General features: G+C 45.3%; 1 protein-coding gene across 1 annotated transcript in view; it reads right to left on the reverse strand.

Annotated features, from left to right (window-relative positions):
• Positions 1–6,292: 6,292 nt before the first annotated feature.
• KALRN (kalirin RhoGEF kinase) overlaps positions 6,293–16,482 on the reverse strand; it is a 515,818-nt gene continuing 505,628 nt past the window's right edge. The window contains exons 55-61 of the mRNA XM_062579292.1: positions 16,179–16,300; positions 14,445–14,576; positions 12,453–12,617; positions 11,266–11,344; positions 9,836–10,036; positions 8,791–8,929; positions 6,293–6,845 (exon numbers count right to left, since the gene is read on the reverse strand). Coding sequence (XP_062435276.1) covers positions 6,300–6,845; positions 8,791–8,929; positions 9,836–10,036; positions 11,266–11,344; positions 12,453–12,617; positions 14,445–14,576; positions 16,179–16,300 — 1,384 coding nt within the window. The 3' untranslated portion in view covers positions 6,293–6,299. The remainder of the gene's footprint in view (positions 6,846–8,790; positions 8,930–9,835; positions 10,037–11,265; positions 11,345–12,452; positions 12,618–14,444; positions 14,577–16,178; positions 16,301–16,482) is intronic.

A 16,482-nucleotide genomic window follows, 5' to 3' on the forward strand; every position in this document is an offset into this window, starting at 1 on the left:
GGTGGGGGCGCGGCGCGCGGAGCTTCGTGCCGCGCTGTGGGGCCCGGGGAGGTGTGTGGGGGGAACCCGGCTCCCCACGGCGGGGCTCCGCTCGCTGGGGCGCGGCTCTCGGTGGCTTGCGGCCCAGCTCCGCGCTGTGGGGCCCAGCGCGTGGGGCGCGGGGTCCCAGATCCCCAGGGCATGGGGCCACAGCTCCACGTGGCGCGTTGGGCTCAGCTCCCCAAGGTGCGGGGCCTCAGCCCCTCGGATGTGGGGCTACAGACCCCATGGTGCGGGGCCCAGCTCCCCACAGTATGGGGCCACAACCGCCTCCCCCCACAGCATGGAGCCTAGCCCCGTAAGGCATGGGGCCACAGCTCCGCATAGTGTGGGGCCACAGACCCCCAAGGTGTGGGGCCCAGCCCCCCAAGTCATGGGGCCACAGCTCCGCATGGTCCATTGGGCTCAGCCCCCCACAGTGTGGGGCCCAGCTCCCCATGTTATGGGGCCACAGACCCCCAAGGTATGGGGCCACAGCTCTGCAAGGTCTGTCGGGCCCAGCCCCCCACGGCGTGGGGCCCAGCTCCGCACAAGCGGGGCTCGGTTGGAAGCGGTGTGGGGCACGCAGTGCGGGGCCCGGCTCCACACAGCGGGGGGTTCATCTGCAGATGACACAGGGCCCGGTGCCGCCAGGTGTGGGGCCGGCCCGCCGGCGCGGCGTTGCAGGGGCCGGCTCTGCAAGGGGGCCGCGAGCCCGGCCCGCGCCCGCGCTTTCCAAAGCGAAGCGAACGGGCTCCCCCCTGCAGAGCTGCAGCGCGCCCCAGCAGCGCGGGCGCGTTGCGGTGAGCGATCTCTGTGTTCCCGATCTGGCGCCTACAGAAAAGGCTGCTCAGTTTCCAGGTTCACGTACGCAAAACCGAGCGTTGTCCGAGGCGACGGTCCATCGCTCTAGGTTCCTGTGAATGTCGCTGAGAGAGATGCGCTTTATTAAACTGACCGCCAAGCTCTGAGGCTTCGAACAGATTGCCATATATGTGAAATAAGATTGAGCCATTCGTCTCTGAACAATTGTATTTAATCAAAAAAGCCCAGAAACTGCATCGTTAGTATACTCTATTTATAGGAATGCAAGGACAGAAGATGTACAGTCTGAAGCTACATCTGTAAATGATCATATATATACTGCAGTATAGTAATAGCAACATGTGACAGCCAAGTAGTCACCTCACAACAGTACACATGAGTGATTAGACTTACAAAGAAAATATTTACAAACTTACCTTTACAAAACAACATTGTGTGCATACAAAATGAAATTTGCAATAAAACTGAAGATACATTTAAGGCAGACCAGCAATATACTGAAATAATTAAGGCTGTGGAATTACTTTGCACCTTGAAAATGCTGAGCAGTTAGCAATACTGTTTCTTTTTTCCTCCTTCAATTGATTGTTGCAAAGATTGAAAAGCATCAATATATTCCAACTGTTTGCTCTTATCTCAGGGAATAAGCCTGAGTGGTTTTTTTTTTTTTTTCACTTTTGATTGCATTTGCCTTCTAGAATTATCAGCAAATTGATTTCAGTGGCAGAGCAATGCTGAACAGTTTGTTAGAAAGAGAAGTAAAAGCACCAGCATCAGAAGTTGGACATGAAGGTGAAATATGGCTTGAGTAGAGATGCTCTTTTTCACTAGCTTCATAATGAAGAATACAGTTACAGCAAATATTCAGCATCCTGACGCTACGGTAACACTCACCACTATACAGATCCCAAAACAGGAATTCATCACTTGATGGCAGTGTGCAGTCAGCCTAGTAAAGTGGGATTTTATTTTGTTTCTTTGGGAAAGCACCATTTTTCTGATGGAATATGAAAGAATGATCTGGAAAATCAATCCACGCCCTGTGCTACAGAAGAATCTATCTCTGCAGTGAAAAGAACAGAAACAAAAGCCAGTGGTTAGCCTGTGTGCGCATTAATTATCTGCGAGACCTTTGTATATACACACTAGCCTTTACATTTGTCTCTAAAGTTTATATTTTCTGAGGTCACTTGATACAGTTTTCTCATTGCAAGGGCATTAAAATATGGTTATATATAGTCAGGTCACACTGTGCAGTTCTGCATTTAGTCTTTGCAGACTTTATTCATGCTGTAGGTAACAAAAGCCTAATATTATCTTTAGAAATGCTAATGAACTCCACTGAAACCACAGGATTTGTAAAGGGCAGTTGAGGGCACCAATTTTATCTCAGCATTAACTTAGTTTAAAAGTAAAATGCTTTTAGAAATAAATGTCACTGGAAAAATTGAAGTTATTTAAAATTAAAAGAAGGCAGTAAGACCAAACAAGATTCACTGGTAAGAGTAGGAATAGAAAAGTTATATAAATGAAGAGCCTGCTTTGCTTTAAAGTCTAAAACTCCCGATCGGATGCTTTCCCTCCTGACTGCTTACTCTGGACAGTAACATGTTTAATGGGTTTGCTGCTGGGACATGAGCATTTACCCATGTGGCTACACTTGGTTGGATGCCTGATGAGACCTGACAGCTTGCGTGGTCCTATTTGATGGCTAAGAGTGAAACTGCCTGGCCCGGCCGCTCCGAGTAGAGAGGACAGAGAGGCAAGGCAGTTTCTGGCTGCCCCGTGCGCTCTCCAAATGTGGCCGTCTTCAGCCATGAGCACTGCAGGGTCCCGTGCCCTCCAGGCTCCCTTTGAGTAACTCCGTCGCTGCCTGCTTTCCTGTTGAGAAGCCAGACGCCAGGGTGATGGCCTGAGTAAGCGCACTTCAACGCCATTAGCAAGGCAAGGCACAGAGCAAAGACACCTTGAGGCAAATCTGTCCCGAGCCTTCACCGCTGCCCTGTTGCTTTTACTGTTACCCCTCCAGCTGGTCTGAACGGCTGCAGAAGCGACAGGGTGCAGCTACCATCACACTGTCGCTTTGCCCTGCGGGCAGTACCCTGGGTGTTAAAGCTGCAGGCTAAAAGCTTTCCATCAGAGCCAGCTGCTCTCTGTTTTCTTTTTTTTTTTATTCTATTTTTTATGGCCTAACAGAGTTTCATGAGAAACCATATTTCCCTGTGTTTGTAACAGGCAATAAATACTCCATACACATAAAATCCAGTAGCTGCAGAATACTGCAAAGGGGGTTGGCTCTCACTCAGTGGTGCCGCTCCGGTCCAGTTTATTGAGCTCCTGTAATGTCCTTGGAACAGAGTTACAGTGTTCAGGACCTGCTGGATCTGCAAAGAGGCCATGGCTTGGCTAAAAATGACCTTCGGAGGGCAAAGTCAGAATAATTCAACTGTATTTATCATATGGCAGCATTTTATGTCAACATGGTAACTCTTTAATCAAGCAGAACAATTAGTACAATCATTGAGATAAATGATTCGTTTGTAATCATAAACATCTGGAAATATTAACAGATTTAAGTTTTTCTGAATGTACTGGAAAAAGAGCAGTGCCCAGAGGAAGAGGAGTTTTCTAATATGACTATGAAAAAAGCAAAGTCATAAAGGAAAACAAGCCCCTAACACTCAAAGGCTTCAAAGTTCAGCACCTCCAACACTCCCCTGAAGAGGAATCTATTTTTTTGAATCTGGGCACCAAAAACTAAAAATGTACCTGCTTTCAGCCTTTTGTTTTTCTCTATTACTTGATAGCAAACCATCCCGCAATCAGTTCAGCTTTTCCCCCCTATGTCTCCAAAGTGTCTGTTGTACCAGTTTGAGACATGAATGCAGGAAGTAAGAAAATAAAATGATAAATAACTCCAGATTTTATGTGATACACGAGAATTTGTTTGTATTAATGCCAGGAAGAAAGACTGTGGCTTAAACTGTACCCACAGGCCTAATAAAAGCTGTGGGTTTTATAAACCACACTTCCATAAACATTTTTTTTAAGGGCAGCACAATCGCAGCACAAAGAGCCAGCTCTGAGAAATAGGAAGGGAAGTACAAACAGTCCCGTAGTGAGAAAGTACCTGAGGCTGGAGCTAATTACAGACACCCCTTGCTGATGACTGCCGTCTGAAGAAGTTTTGGTTGCTAAGAAATCGCATACGTTGCCCTCTCGCTCAGGCTCAGCGCCTGTTCTTTGTCTACGAGGTGCTGCTGAGTTGCTTAGGAGATCAGCTGCGGCACTACAGAGAGAAACTGGAATAGGTCCCAGCTGATCCAGGGTTTTCAGCCCCCTGTGAACACTCTCTCTTCCAAGCCTTTCCTTCACTTCCCCCTGTATTAAATCTCTCTGTGTCATTCACGCAGCCTGTTGTGCTGCCTCTGACTCTGCTCCGGGACCCTGGCTCACACTTCTAGCTGTGGCTCCTGGATCTCAAAGGTCTGTTTGTGTATCGCACACGCATAGTGCTGAATGTTTTAATTTGCTGGGCCTCCTTCCTTATCCCCTAGCATAATACACTGAGCACCCCAGCAGAGCAAGCACAAAGTGGAGGCTCAGGTATCCCACATGCCATGAAACTGAGCTTGGAGGTGGATCAGAAAAAGCGCTAGCAGAGGCCCCGGGATTTAACAGAACTTGCAGAATATCTCTACCACCTGCTGGCAGAGCCCACTTTTGCTCCTGCAGATATATTGCAGGTTCACAGTGCAGTTATTTGGATGGTATATTGAATTTGACTCTTGCCCTTACAAGATATCTCAGGAGAATCAACATTGAGTACATATGGTTGGATCAAGCCCTTTTCCCTAGGAAAACCTTTGGTAACAACTGACATTCCCTATTGCAGGCACAGCAGTGGCACTCAGCATGCAGACAACGTACTCACATGCTGGGGGAAAAATGTCTTTGATCATCAGCCTGCAAGACTGTAGGGTTTTATGGTGCAGGAGCAGGATGGAGAAGCACCAGCCAGAGAGGTGTTTCGCCTTCCAATCCCACTGCTAAATAGTGGAAGATTTGGCCAGCCTGTGAACTGCTGATTTGTCACTGCAGACCCCCTGCGTTGGTCGTACTTAAGGCAGGTTCCGTCACTGTAACATCAGCACGATGATGTTGCAACTTGGCTTGTGAGCGAGAAACATTTTAATTGCGAGTATTTTTTCTTTTATTACAAATTAGGCTTTGGACATAAAAATATGCTTACGAATGCTTTGGTGATGAGGGGCTAATGGCAGCTGGAGAGATATTTACAAGTCTGGAAATGAAATGACATACTCTAAACACTGAAAATGATTTTCAAGCTGTAAGCACAAGGATGAACTCACCACTCCTACTGCACTTTGAAAGGCTTTAGATGGACTTTGGGCCAAGCAATTCTGAAGCTAGAAATGGAACAGGATCCTTTATATATATATATTTATATATATGATACAATATATGTATACTGAAAACCTGTGATAGAAAAAAATTGTCTTCGTCATCATCATCTAGTTTACAGATACTGCAAAAATTGGACACAGCCTTTTCTCAATGCACAGGTTTTGCAAAAGATTTCTATACAGTGTTTATAAAATGCTTTTTAAAAAAACCCCATTATATAGTCCCATTGTGCTTAGTCAAAACAGCTGTATGCTCCAATGAATTCACTGCCTTAATTGTAGTTCCAAAAGCTACTGCATGTTGACTTGACATAGCCGAAAGCCCAAGGATTAACATGAGATTTTTGTTTGTTTGAGCACTACCACATAACGAGAGCGTATCTAAGTCACGCCACCACAAAAGCTGATCCAACAGTGAATAGGGTCTGATCATTCATGTCCTACGCAGGCAGAGTCTCCACAGGAAAATCAAGGGATACCTGGGCATTCAGGGCTTGCAAAATCCATCTGTTAACCTGGAGCAGGCTTACAGTGATTTCAGCAAAAACTGAATTCAGTCCAGTTCTGCAGTACACACTAAGGCCAGCCTAGTCTTATTCCTCCACACACTATTCTACATCTAGTTGGTCATGTATCTGGAAATCAGTTGAACAAGATCAAGAGGATTTTTCTTAGAAGGCTGCCTCTCAAAGAATAAGGCAGCTGCTCATCATTTGGCTCTCATTTCCAGTTGGTGTTTTTTTTCAACAGCCCCATTTTAGGGTGGACATGGCAATAGCAAGATTCCCAAGAAGAGCGGGCCAAGGGGAGGGAGGCAAGTACCTGCCCCCGTTATCCTCCTTCGCTTTGGTTATGAGTAACTGGGCAGATACTGCAACCTCCGGAATGATTTGTACCCTTCCATTAGGGAAATCATGTAAAATGCAATGCCGAATACAGAACTATATACAGACAGATCAGCTTTGTGCCTGCTCACACCCTGCATCTTGCCTCAGGACCAGCACTGTAGTGTCGCAGGGACTGACTGCATTACGTTCCTGGATTCAGCCTGCTCATTAGGAAACTCTTAACGCTGGGGACTGGGTGCACGTCGTACTGGTGTCTGCGGCGCTCAATGAAGGAAGCCAAGCGAGAGGTATCCAGTGGGATTTTGGAATAGCTGCCATTGTGTGGCTGGAGCCATGGATGCTGTAAACAAGTGGCTGCTGTTGGCCTTCTCCTGAAGTCTTCCTGAAGGATAACATTGATGAAATCCCTGGCAGCGTGGCTTACGTCGGAGAAGTACTCAGGCGGGAAGCTGAAATCTACTCTGCACACATTGATACAAGTCTCCTCTTTGCTTTCATCCAGGAATGGAGAGACACCACTTAACATGACATAGGTGAGAACCCCAATGCTCCAGATATCCGTGCTCAGGGAGACGGGAAGGCCTTGGATAACTTCAGGAGCTGCAAACTCTGGGTTTCCGAGGAGATGGTGAACATGGTAATGACCTGTGATTTGCACTGCATCTTCCAAATCTATAAGCTTGACACGAGGTACTGGGATTCTTAAGTCAATAAGCAGATTTTCCGGCTGTTAAAAAGATAATAATTAAAACTTTGTTATGTATTATGTGTAATAATGTTAAATTTTGTTCCCACATCCATGTAAGTTTGATTGGGGCTCCAGTGCAAACCATTACTGTTGCTGTTAATGGACTGGATGTAGCTGCCAGTGTTCTCACGTAAATGCTAGTATGGCCTCCAGTGCAGTTACATTTCGTGCCAGCTTGCTTCCCCCCCATTTTGCAAACTCTTTCAGTATTTAAGATATCTCTCTCTCTCTCTCTCTCTGTTTCTCTCAGTGGGGGATTGAGTATTTCCTGTACATTCTACTCTGGGGGCTTAGCATGGATTTTGCTTCCTTTGTGAAGCACTGTGAAGATTTCTAAATTTACTTCTTGCACCTTTTCTAGACTCGCGTCTCCATGCATCTATCCTACAGCCCTTCATCTTCATGCATATTTTACTGCTACCTCATGTCTACATATACAAGCAAAACTCATTATACTACTGTTCACATCTCTCCACTTGCTCTTCTCTTGTACAGTCTCCATCAACAAAATCAATGCACTTTTGAGCAGGATCCTGGGTCAAGACTTGGTCCATGGCTAACTCTCCTTCACTACTACTGTGTCTCTTGCTTCCCACTTAGCAACAGAAGCTGCTTTATTTAGCATGCTTTGTTCAAGAGAACTGTAAATAGGTCACAGAAAATAGACCTCCCACCTTGTTTTTGGAAAGTGTCTCATCATCAAATACAGAATTCAGTGCAGTTTCTTACCTACAAATAGTATCTACTTTTTGATAGCTCCTGTAAATACAGCAGAAAATACAAACAGTCTTACTGAAAGAAACCTGGATAATGTAGCCTTTGGGGACTAATTTTCACATAAAATATTCTATAAAAAATCTTCTATTTTTGTAGCAGGCAGCAGAAGAATGAAAACTCCACCTCATATGACATGCCTGGGGATTGCAAAGTTGAGAAATGACCTCCAAGGTGCTGCAACATCCACTATATGAGAAAGTTAAGTTTTTCTCTCAGTCACCATTTTTAATTGACAATTAAGTCTGCACAAGCATCTTATAAAGTAAAATATCTGATAAAATAAATGTAATAATAAATATAAAATAAATTATCTGATATCCATGGGAACCTGAATCAAAGCTGTGGACCACAGAACTCAAAACATTTGATCATAACTTCAATCACTAATTCTCTGTCAGGGGGGATGTTGGTGAGGACAGCATTACAATACTGAATCCAGGACAGTAAGGTGCCTCCTGCCACGTGTGCTGACAAAAAGTACTGTGCTCATCTGACTGGCCGTGGCACTGGAGACTGCATGAATTTCTCTTCCAAATTACAGCTTGTTCTTCCTCTGACTCTCTGCCTAGGTTTGTTTCCCATCCTCTTTCCCTCTAAGGCTCTGCAGCATGATGCAGCTTGCTGCTTTCCTTTGCTGCTGCCAGTCCTCTCCCCCTACTCACCTTCTCCCTCCTCTGTCCTTGCTTTGGGCTCTTCATGGCCCCGCTGCGTGTGCGGTGACATGCATTCCTCCTGGCCCACTCTGAGCATGAGCCAGCGTGGTAGCTAAGGGGAGTAGCTCTGAGTCCAAACTGTACCTGTGGACTTATTTTATACCTCCCCTTCACTCAGGAGCTATTGACATCTCACTCCTGTGTCAGACATCCACCCTCTCCTTCATTAAACCCCTTTTCCAGAAAGCCCTTGAGAACACAGCAGCGAATCAAGGAAACAGTGCATCGCTTATTCAAAGGAAGAAAGAAACATCACACTGCAGGTCAGTAAGTCCCTTCTCTGGTCACCTAGCACACAAGAGGTCTGAAAGAGTGATTGTCTGTTTAGGTGATCTTCTCTTTGGGGCACAGACTGAACCTCCTCACTGTCTGTACAGCAGGGAACAGTCTGTATTAGGCCACTGAGTAACAGCTTCGTTCTCTTTTCTTCTTACCTTTATGTCTAAATGGGCCACTCTGCAGTTGTGAAGATACTGCAAGGCTTCCATCGTGTCTCTTATGTAGAAAGCTACTTTTTCCTCCATAAGTTCATCATGGTTCATTAGATAATCTAAGAGACGACCATCATCCATCCTGCAAACAAATCGCACCTCACCCATGAAAGATCACATGACATCTCCCGGAACTGTTAATATTTGAAAACAAAACTGCAATGGAAGCTTTGTGACCTGAAAATGGAGGAAGCTAAAATAAAAGATCTAATGAGTATTTAATGATATCTCAAGATACTGCAGGCTATGGAAGTGGTAGAGTGATTAATGCTCAGTTGTTTTCCCTGGTCCTTGAAAAATTTAACAGCAGTCTCAAAGTACAATAATTTGCTCAAGGATGTATTCAATAGAGGCAGTTCCTTTGAAAAATAGATCCATTTAATTACTTGGATTTGTCTATTTATTTATAGAGCTGGTTGCATAATACAGAAAAAAATCACTGACATTTTCAGCTGGTAATATGTTCTGTGGGAAAACTAACCCAATAAAAGTTTTCCACCTAGTTTTATTTATCTGTATAAACAAACGAGCAAATAACCCAAATATACTTTGCTGGCTATACTGTAACAAAGAAGCATTTTGGATTTCAGCTGCTTTATTTTCTTACAGGAGCAAGCATAGTTGCTGTACAGCTTTTATCACTGAAAAGCATTAGAACAACATAGGTTTAAGTCTGGCTGATGTAACATTTACTCAAATATAAAAAGCGGATGAAACTGCCCCAATAAATCTGATGCTAGCCAGTGGGATAAATTAGCTGCTGATATAATTACCCAAGCTTCACTGGAGCAGATTTATTTGTGACTCTGAATCTTACTTACTATAAGGAAATGGCAGTGGAAAGTCAGCAGAAAATCACTTGATGTCACAGTCAGTGAAAAACAGGCAACAAAATCTTTGCCCCACTGAAGTAAGGGAAAATTTTATCCTTGCCTTTAATAGGACTGTGATTTCTACCCAGAAACTTAAGTAAGCTCCATATACTTACAGTTCCAAAACTAAGATATAAGAAGTAGGAGACTCATAGGTATCATGGATAGTGATGTACTGAGGATGCTGTAAGTGCTGTAACAAAGCTGCCTCATGTGCTGCCTGCTCTTTCTTTTTCATTTTTTTACTAATGAATTTTACAGCAACGTCCTTCCGGGTGGCTTTGTGAACACATTTCTTTACTATGGAGAACCGTCCCCTGGAAAAAAAAAAAAAAAAAAAAAACAGAATAATAAAGAGCACCCATGAATAAATCATGCCTATTTTTCAGTACAATAACAGACTGATTTTCAAAGTGTTATTTGATTCAGTGCATTAATATTTCACAAGGAATCAGATTTATCTAGTTGTTCATAGCCTTTTCCAACAAAGAACGTCTGTCTCTTACCCTGGGAGTATAGATTCTTCGGGGATTAGCAAACATCGAGAGCAAACAGTGTCGCTTTGCTTTGTGCAGCCACAGTGATGTCCTCTAACAATCTCCCTTGGGATCAATTTATGCTGCTATTTTTACAGGTTCTATCTTTGTTTTTTTCAGCAGGTTTTCCCTCCTCAGCTGCTTTAATAAAGAGCCCAAACTTTCTCTGACAACTGCCAGAAAAATCTTGTTAAATGATCGCTAGCCAATCATTTTGTCTCCCTGTTTCAGGCATGTGGTAAGCAATTAAGAGCAAGAAGCTGACATGAAAGCACTTAGGAAATGTACAGCAGACCAGTGCCCAGTACCATTACTGAAGGTAAAAGTACTTAATGTGAAACCATGTGCTCGACTTGGCCTGTTATTAATACATCACTCTTCTTTCTACAGAACCAGACAGACTCCTAGTTCTTCAGCCCTTGAATTGCTTGCCCTTGATCTTTGAGATAAAGAACCAAGTGCATTAATCTGAATTACTTTCATGTCCATTATCTGCTGCCTGCACAAAGCACCAAGGGCTGACAACATACGCAGCACCTCTTTGGACTCCTGTTTAACTGACCATCCTGTTCAGCACAGCACTTAAACATGTGATTTGAGTTAGTCATATGCCCAAGTGTTTTGACAACCTCAGTCTTTGAGGTTTAAGCATATCCAGAACTGGCAATTATCACAACTTCAAAAGCTCACATCAAATCAGAGATGTCAGAGGAGGTAACAGAAATAGCTGGCAGTGGCTGACAAAAACTGCACTGCCTAAGCATTTAGAAGTTTGCATTTTGTCACCCATTTCCAATTTACAATTCTCAGATCACAGCTGGTCTTGAAAAACAAGATTTAGTCATTTTAGCCAGTCTGTATTTTAACCAAAACTTAATGTGCAATGCTCTTTGAAATGAGAAGCAGTTTTCAAGCTAACTGTAAAAAGTATCCTAAACTTTCTTCCAAAGAAAAAGCCTCAAGCCATTGTTCTGTTGTTTTCCTTCAGTGATAAGCAGGGTTAATATTACCTCCCAATCTCATGCAGCTCTGCGTAAGCGAGGTCAAAGTTTTCCTTCCATGAAATAGTGGCACCATCAGCAGCAGAGTCTTTGGGGAAGAAAGTACATTCAAGAAAGCCTAAAGTTACAGACAGTTTCTCCTGTGGACATTAAACTACATATCTTTAAATTATGCAAGAACATATTACTTAAAACAGCAAATTACTGCTAAAAGCCCAATTTCATACCTCTCAGGCACAACTCCAGTGTGCAGGAGCACTAAAAAACAGAATGTCCCAGAGGAAGGTGGGGGTAGGGTGAATTCAGACCTGTCCTTGCAATTTGGGGCTGTTCCAGAGGGCCACAGGCAGGCGAAGGGCATGTCTGCATGTACCGGGGAGGCAGGGCCAGGCACGGGGGCGTGAGTCTGCTCTGCACAGGCATCAGCAGCACTGAAGATGTGAGGGCTCTTGTTTCATCCAGCCCAAGCTATCCAAGCTGGTCAGAGACCTAGTTACGCATCGCAGCTGCTAAAACGCGGGGTAGTTTAGTCTGTGCTCTGTCCTCGGCACCTCTTGGCTCAGCTCTGTCCCGAATTCCTGCAGCTCTGTGCGCTAGGGACTTGCCTCTAGCACAGCCTCCCTAAGTCAGGGCCGCTGCTCGGAGGGTTGCTTTCTGCAGTCTGACTTGCAGAGGCCCGTTAAACTGCCCAGCCGGAGCTCCTGGTATTGCAGGCGCTGCTCTGGGGCTGAGGAGGCGTCGCTTTGCACCTTTGCTGTGTGGGCAACTCAGTGGGCAGGATGCAGAGCTCAAGCATAACCCCAAGCCTCTCTTCAGTTATCTAGAGAGTAAAGTATACGCCAGCAGCAGCCTTTAACCCAAGCCATCCCACCGTGGCTGCTGCCATGGTGGGATGGGGCTGCTTCTCCCCTGCTGCAAGACAGAGGGCACAGGTCTCAAAGGTCTCAGGGCAGAAATCAGGGAGAAGTTGGGACCTGCTGGGAAATTGTAAGACCTTCTGTCACAGAGGGGGGTTAGGAGACCTGGTATGGAGGAATAGACATGAGGAGTCATTCTGAGGTAGGAGATACCAGATTTATGTCAGCTTCAGGATCAACACTGGTACCAGGACCCACTGAAGCACAAGCCCAGCTCACTGCACTGACCTCGCGCGTCAGGCGTCCTGCTTGCCCTGAAGCGTCGCTGTGCCCACTCACCGTACTCAGGGAGCCTCACAAACTCGGACGGGTCACTGGGCAAGCTGATCCCCCAGGGGTTGCTGGCGCTCACTCGAAACTGGTACTGGCAGCCCGGGGTCAGGTCTTCAATGACGAGATAAGTGTCCAAAGTTGAGGCTACTGACTGCTGCCAGACCTGTGAGCCTGCATTTTAAGGGGGTAGGAGTGAGAGAAGGAAGGAGAGCTGAGGAAACACAGTTTCACCATGCGACCCAGAGCCTGTCCCTGCTGCGCAGAGCAGGGATCTGCAGGCCAGGCTAGAGGCCCTCTCCCAAACCGATAACAGCGTGACAACAAAGCACGCAGAGGCTTGCTCTGCCCAACTCCTGCAGCAGAGCGTGCCCTGGCAGGTTAAAATGCACTGGCTTTTTAAAGGACAAAGCTAAGGCAGGCTGAGTTACTGCTGCTAAACCAGATCTAGACAATAGGGAGCTATTTTGTGTTGCAGTCACCTTCCCATCTGGCTAAATGAGATGCCTCTCACTTGACTGATAGTGATGGAAAAACCACAGCCCAGGGACAAGATGATAAATGCAGAAGTCTGGCAGTGGCTGCATACTGCCTAGCAGTGACTGCACACTACAGGTGATTTCTGTGGGCAGGCGATAAGACAGACAGGAAAGGAGGACTGATTTGATGACAGCTCAGCTATGAGAGAAGCAGTAGCGGAAATACTGCAAGAAAAATATGGAGGAAGTAGGAAGGAAGTCCCAGGTGGAGCTAAAAAAAGCTCTTCGGTGCAGTCAGAGCTCTTTCACAGACAAAAAGTGCTTTCAGAGAAAGTGGCGGTGAGAGGGATGCCTGGAGCTGCCAGAGAAGAAACGGCTTCCTGAGGCTTCACATGGGCTCTTCGCAGATGAACAGGACTGCAGCAATGTGTGACTCTATCACATGTTCCTCCTCCTTATGGAAATAAAACCCAAATGGTGCCTAACCTGTGGCCTCGAAAGAAGCAATATTTTGTCCATCTCATAGGAATATATGTGGTCACAGAACAGAAAATCCCTAGGGACACCCTTGTAACATCCTGTAATTTCTTTCATGAATATATCAAACTTTATCTTAGAACTAGTAAGTTCATGGCTTTTTAGCTTTATGTTATTTATCATGACCCATTTATTTCATGTATAGTACTGGAAAATTCAGATTGCCAAGTCCTACTTACAAGATCAAGGTTGGTTATGCAGGGAAAAGTCAGTGATTCCTTTGGAGTGGGAGGAATATTGAAAAACACTTATACTTTTTACTATTTGCTTTGATGGCTGTTGTTAATAGAAGAGCTTTTACTCAGACAGTCACACTGATGACAACAGTGAAGGTTAAGGCAGAGTATTTGCTAAGCAGAGGGATTAATATGACGGTGCGATTAAGTTTGCGCATTTCCTAACATGTTTCTGAAGTTTTCTGAAGGAGGAAGTGAAAGAACAGGAGGACACACACCTAAGGCAAGCTTTACGGCCCAGGTGGCATCACGCCTTCACAGAAAGAATGTAAAAGGGAAGTGATTCTTTTCCAATGCCCTTGACAAGAGAATATGCCTCTACATACAGGAACAACAGTGCATTTATTATCTATTTTTTTTTGGGGGGGGGGAGGAAACATGGTTGGAGTTAAGAACAAATGGATTTCAGAGCTGAGCTTGAAAAGTATGCGGGAATTTGCAAAACTATCCAGGCCAAAACATAATGAGGCTTCTTCTTGTTGCATTCCCAGGAAAAATATGCCAGAATGGTTAGACTGATACCACAGTGGTAAAATGAAAATGATGAAAGGATGCCTTACCACTACTGCTGGATTTGTTTTAGCCTATTGGACATGTTTTAGCCTAACACACTTACTAGTCTTAAATAACTGGAGGAAACAGAAAGGTCTGTGATACACAAGAAGCTGGACTGTATAACAGAAGGCCATAAAGGAGCAATACATTTACTCTCATTTTCTCAGTGGATGAGCATAGCTCAAACCCCTTACCTTCTTCTCTGTACTCCACAGTGTAGCCTGAAATGGTGCAATTTCCTGTGCTGGATGGGGGTAGCCAGCGTAGGATCACAGAGGTACAACTTCTTTCCTGAGCAATGGGGCGATTTGGGGCAGCTGGGACACCTTGGGAACAGAAAACATGTCCACAATCCAGCAACATGTCAAAAAAATGTCAAAAACTGTGAGTGCTTTATTGTAAGGATTTGGTACATTTTTCAGGTTACCAAGCAGCATCTGTGCCTTGCACATGGAGCATTCTGGTTTACTGTGTGTCAAGAGAGCAATCACAGGAAAGGCAATGCCATGATCTCCTTCACCTACTACCTCCATACCAGGAGCTGGAAAAAAACAAACAGTGGCCCTTGCACGCCCTGCTCCCTGGACAGGGTTACACAATATTACAGTGCAGTGGGAATCTCTTTCTGCTACCAGCTTGTGATAAACTTTAGTTTACCTTGTGACTCCCAAGTGTCCATTTTCACAGTAGTATTTAGGGAGCAAAGGGAAGCAACTGCAGTTATTGATCATCACCATCACTGGGGCCAGCTCACTAGCATGCACACCTTCCGTGCTGGCCTGCGAGAACAGCTGGGCGAATCGCCCCTTGCGTGCCAAGGAGCTGTTATTTCCAGCTCAACTGCTGCAAATGCAGAGCCTCTTTACTTGCAATTTCTGCTGCTAATTTTTGCTCCAGACCAGACCTTATGCAAAGCCCATGATACCAAGGAACACAAATATTCCTGTGGATTTTGCTGAGCAGCAGGTGAGGTTCTGGAGGAAGGGAAGTAGTTACCTTGAAATGTCCACAAAATGACACAAGAAAGCCATTCAAAGTGCTCCCGGGTGTATGGTACTTGGCATGTTTGGCAGGAGATCGATATATGACCAGTATTACCTCTGTGTTTTGCTCAGGGCTCCCTTCAGCACAGCAGCAGTTACTACAGCTCCTAACTTGTTTTGATGAATTGGGGAAATTATATTTCTAGGGCAAATTGTGGGAACAAACAAATCAACTTCTAAACACTTGTAACACTCTTGCATCCCTAAGTCACCATTAGATATCCATCTCTATGCCATCCCCTTCAGCGTCGCAGGCACCTCTCATTTCTCATGCTAGCATATACTTTTCCAGAGCTGGAGGTCATGAGCAATCAGCTGATCATTTCATATTTGTTACAATTGCGTGGGTCTCTCATTAAGGCGCTCAGAGTTTAGGCTTGGAGACATTTCTCAGAGTTGAATCCCTGCAGAGCAGTTCCCCTGGGGCAAGTTTCCCCCCTCATCTCCTCCATCCCCCACAGAGAGCGGGAGGCTGAGAACGGGCATCGCTAGACCCCGCTCCCTTGCTTCAGGCAGCCTCTAAGGAGCAAAGCGCCCAGACAATTCCCTACGGCGCTTGCAGCCTGAGGAGCTCCATTTCCCCCAGCAAACCTTGCTGAGCCCCTGGGAAATGGTGCTGTGAGCCAGAGCTCAACCAGGGCTGATACATTTTAGATTCCAAAATGTGATGCTTGTCATCAGATGACTTCAGCACAAGGAAGCTGCAATGCCTTTCAACATCAGTACAAGCTGTGGCTGAGGAAAGGCTACATGGTTTTAACTTTTCAGTTAACTTGCGAACTCTGCATCTGGCTGCCTTTATGCCAGATATTTCTGGGTATTCCCAGCCACTGCAAAGGGACCCTGTAAAGCAAAAATGTTCATTGTTAAGGTCAAAAATGCTACCTTGGACTTTAATTGTCGCAGAGGTTGATGCTGTTCCATGTTCATTAGTTGCCACACAGGTGTAAATGCCACTGTCCTGAGGCATCAGGTTACAGATCTTCAAGGTGAGCTCTCCAGAGTCACTGTGGACACAGGAAGCCCGGATTATAAAATGCTGCTTCACTTGCTAATGCTTTTTACACAGATTTCTCTTCTACTTCATTACAAACACAAGTGCATGCAAATCCTTTTAACTAATTTGCAGCAACATCCCCTTAGCAAGCCTGGTACCCAAATAAAACAATGCCATGAGTCAGGATAGACC

This window comes from Rhea pennata, chromosome 6, assembly GCF_028389875.1.
Source record: "Rhea pennata isolate bPtePen1 chromosome 6, bPtePen1.pri, whole genome shotgun sequence".
In the NCBI taxonomy this organism is placed as follows: domain Eukaryota; kingdom Metazoa; phylum Chordata; class Aves; order Rheiformes; family Rheidae; genus Rhea; species Rhea pennata.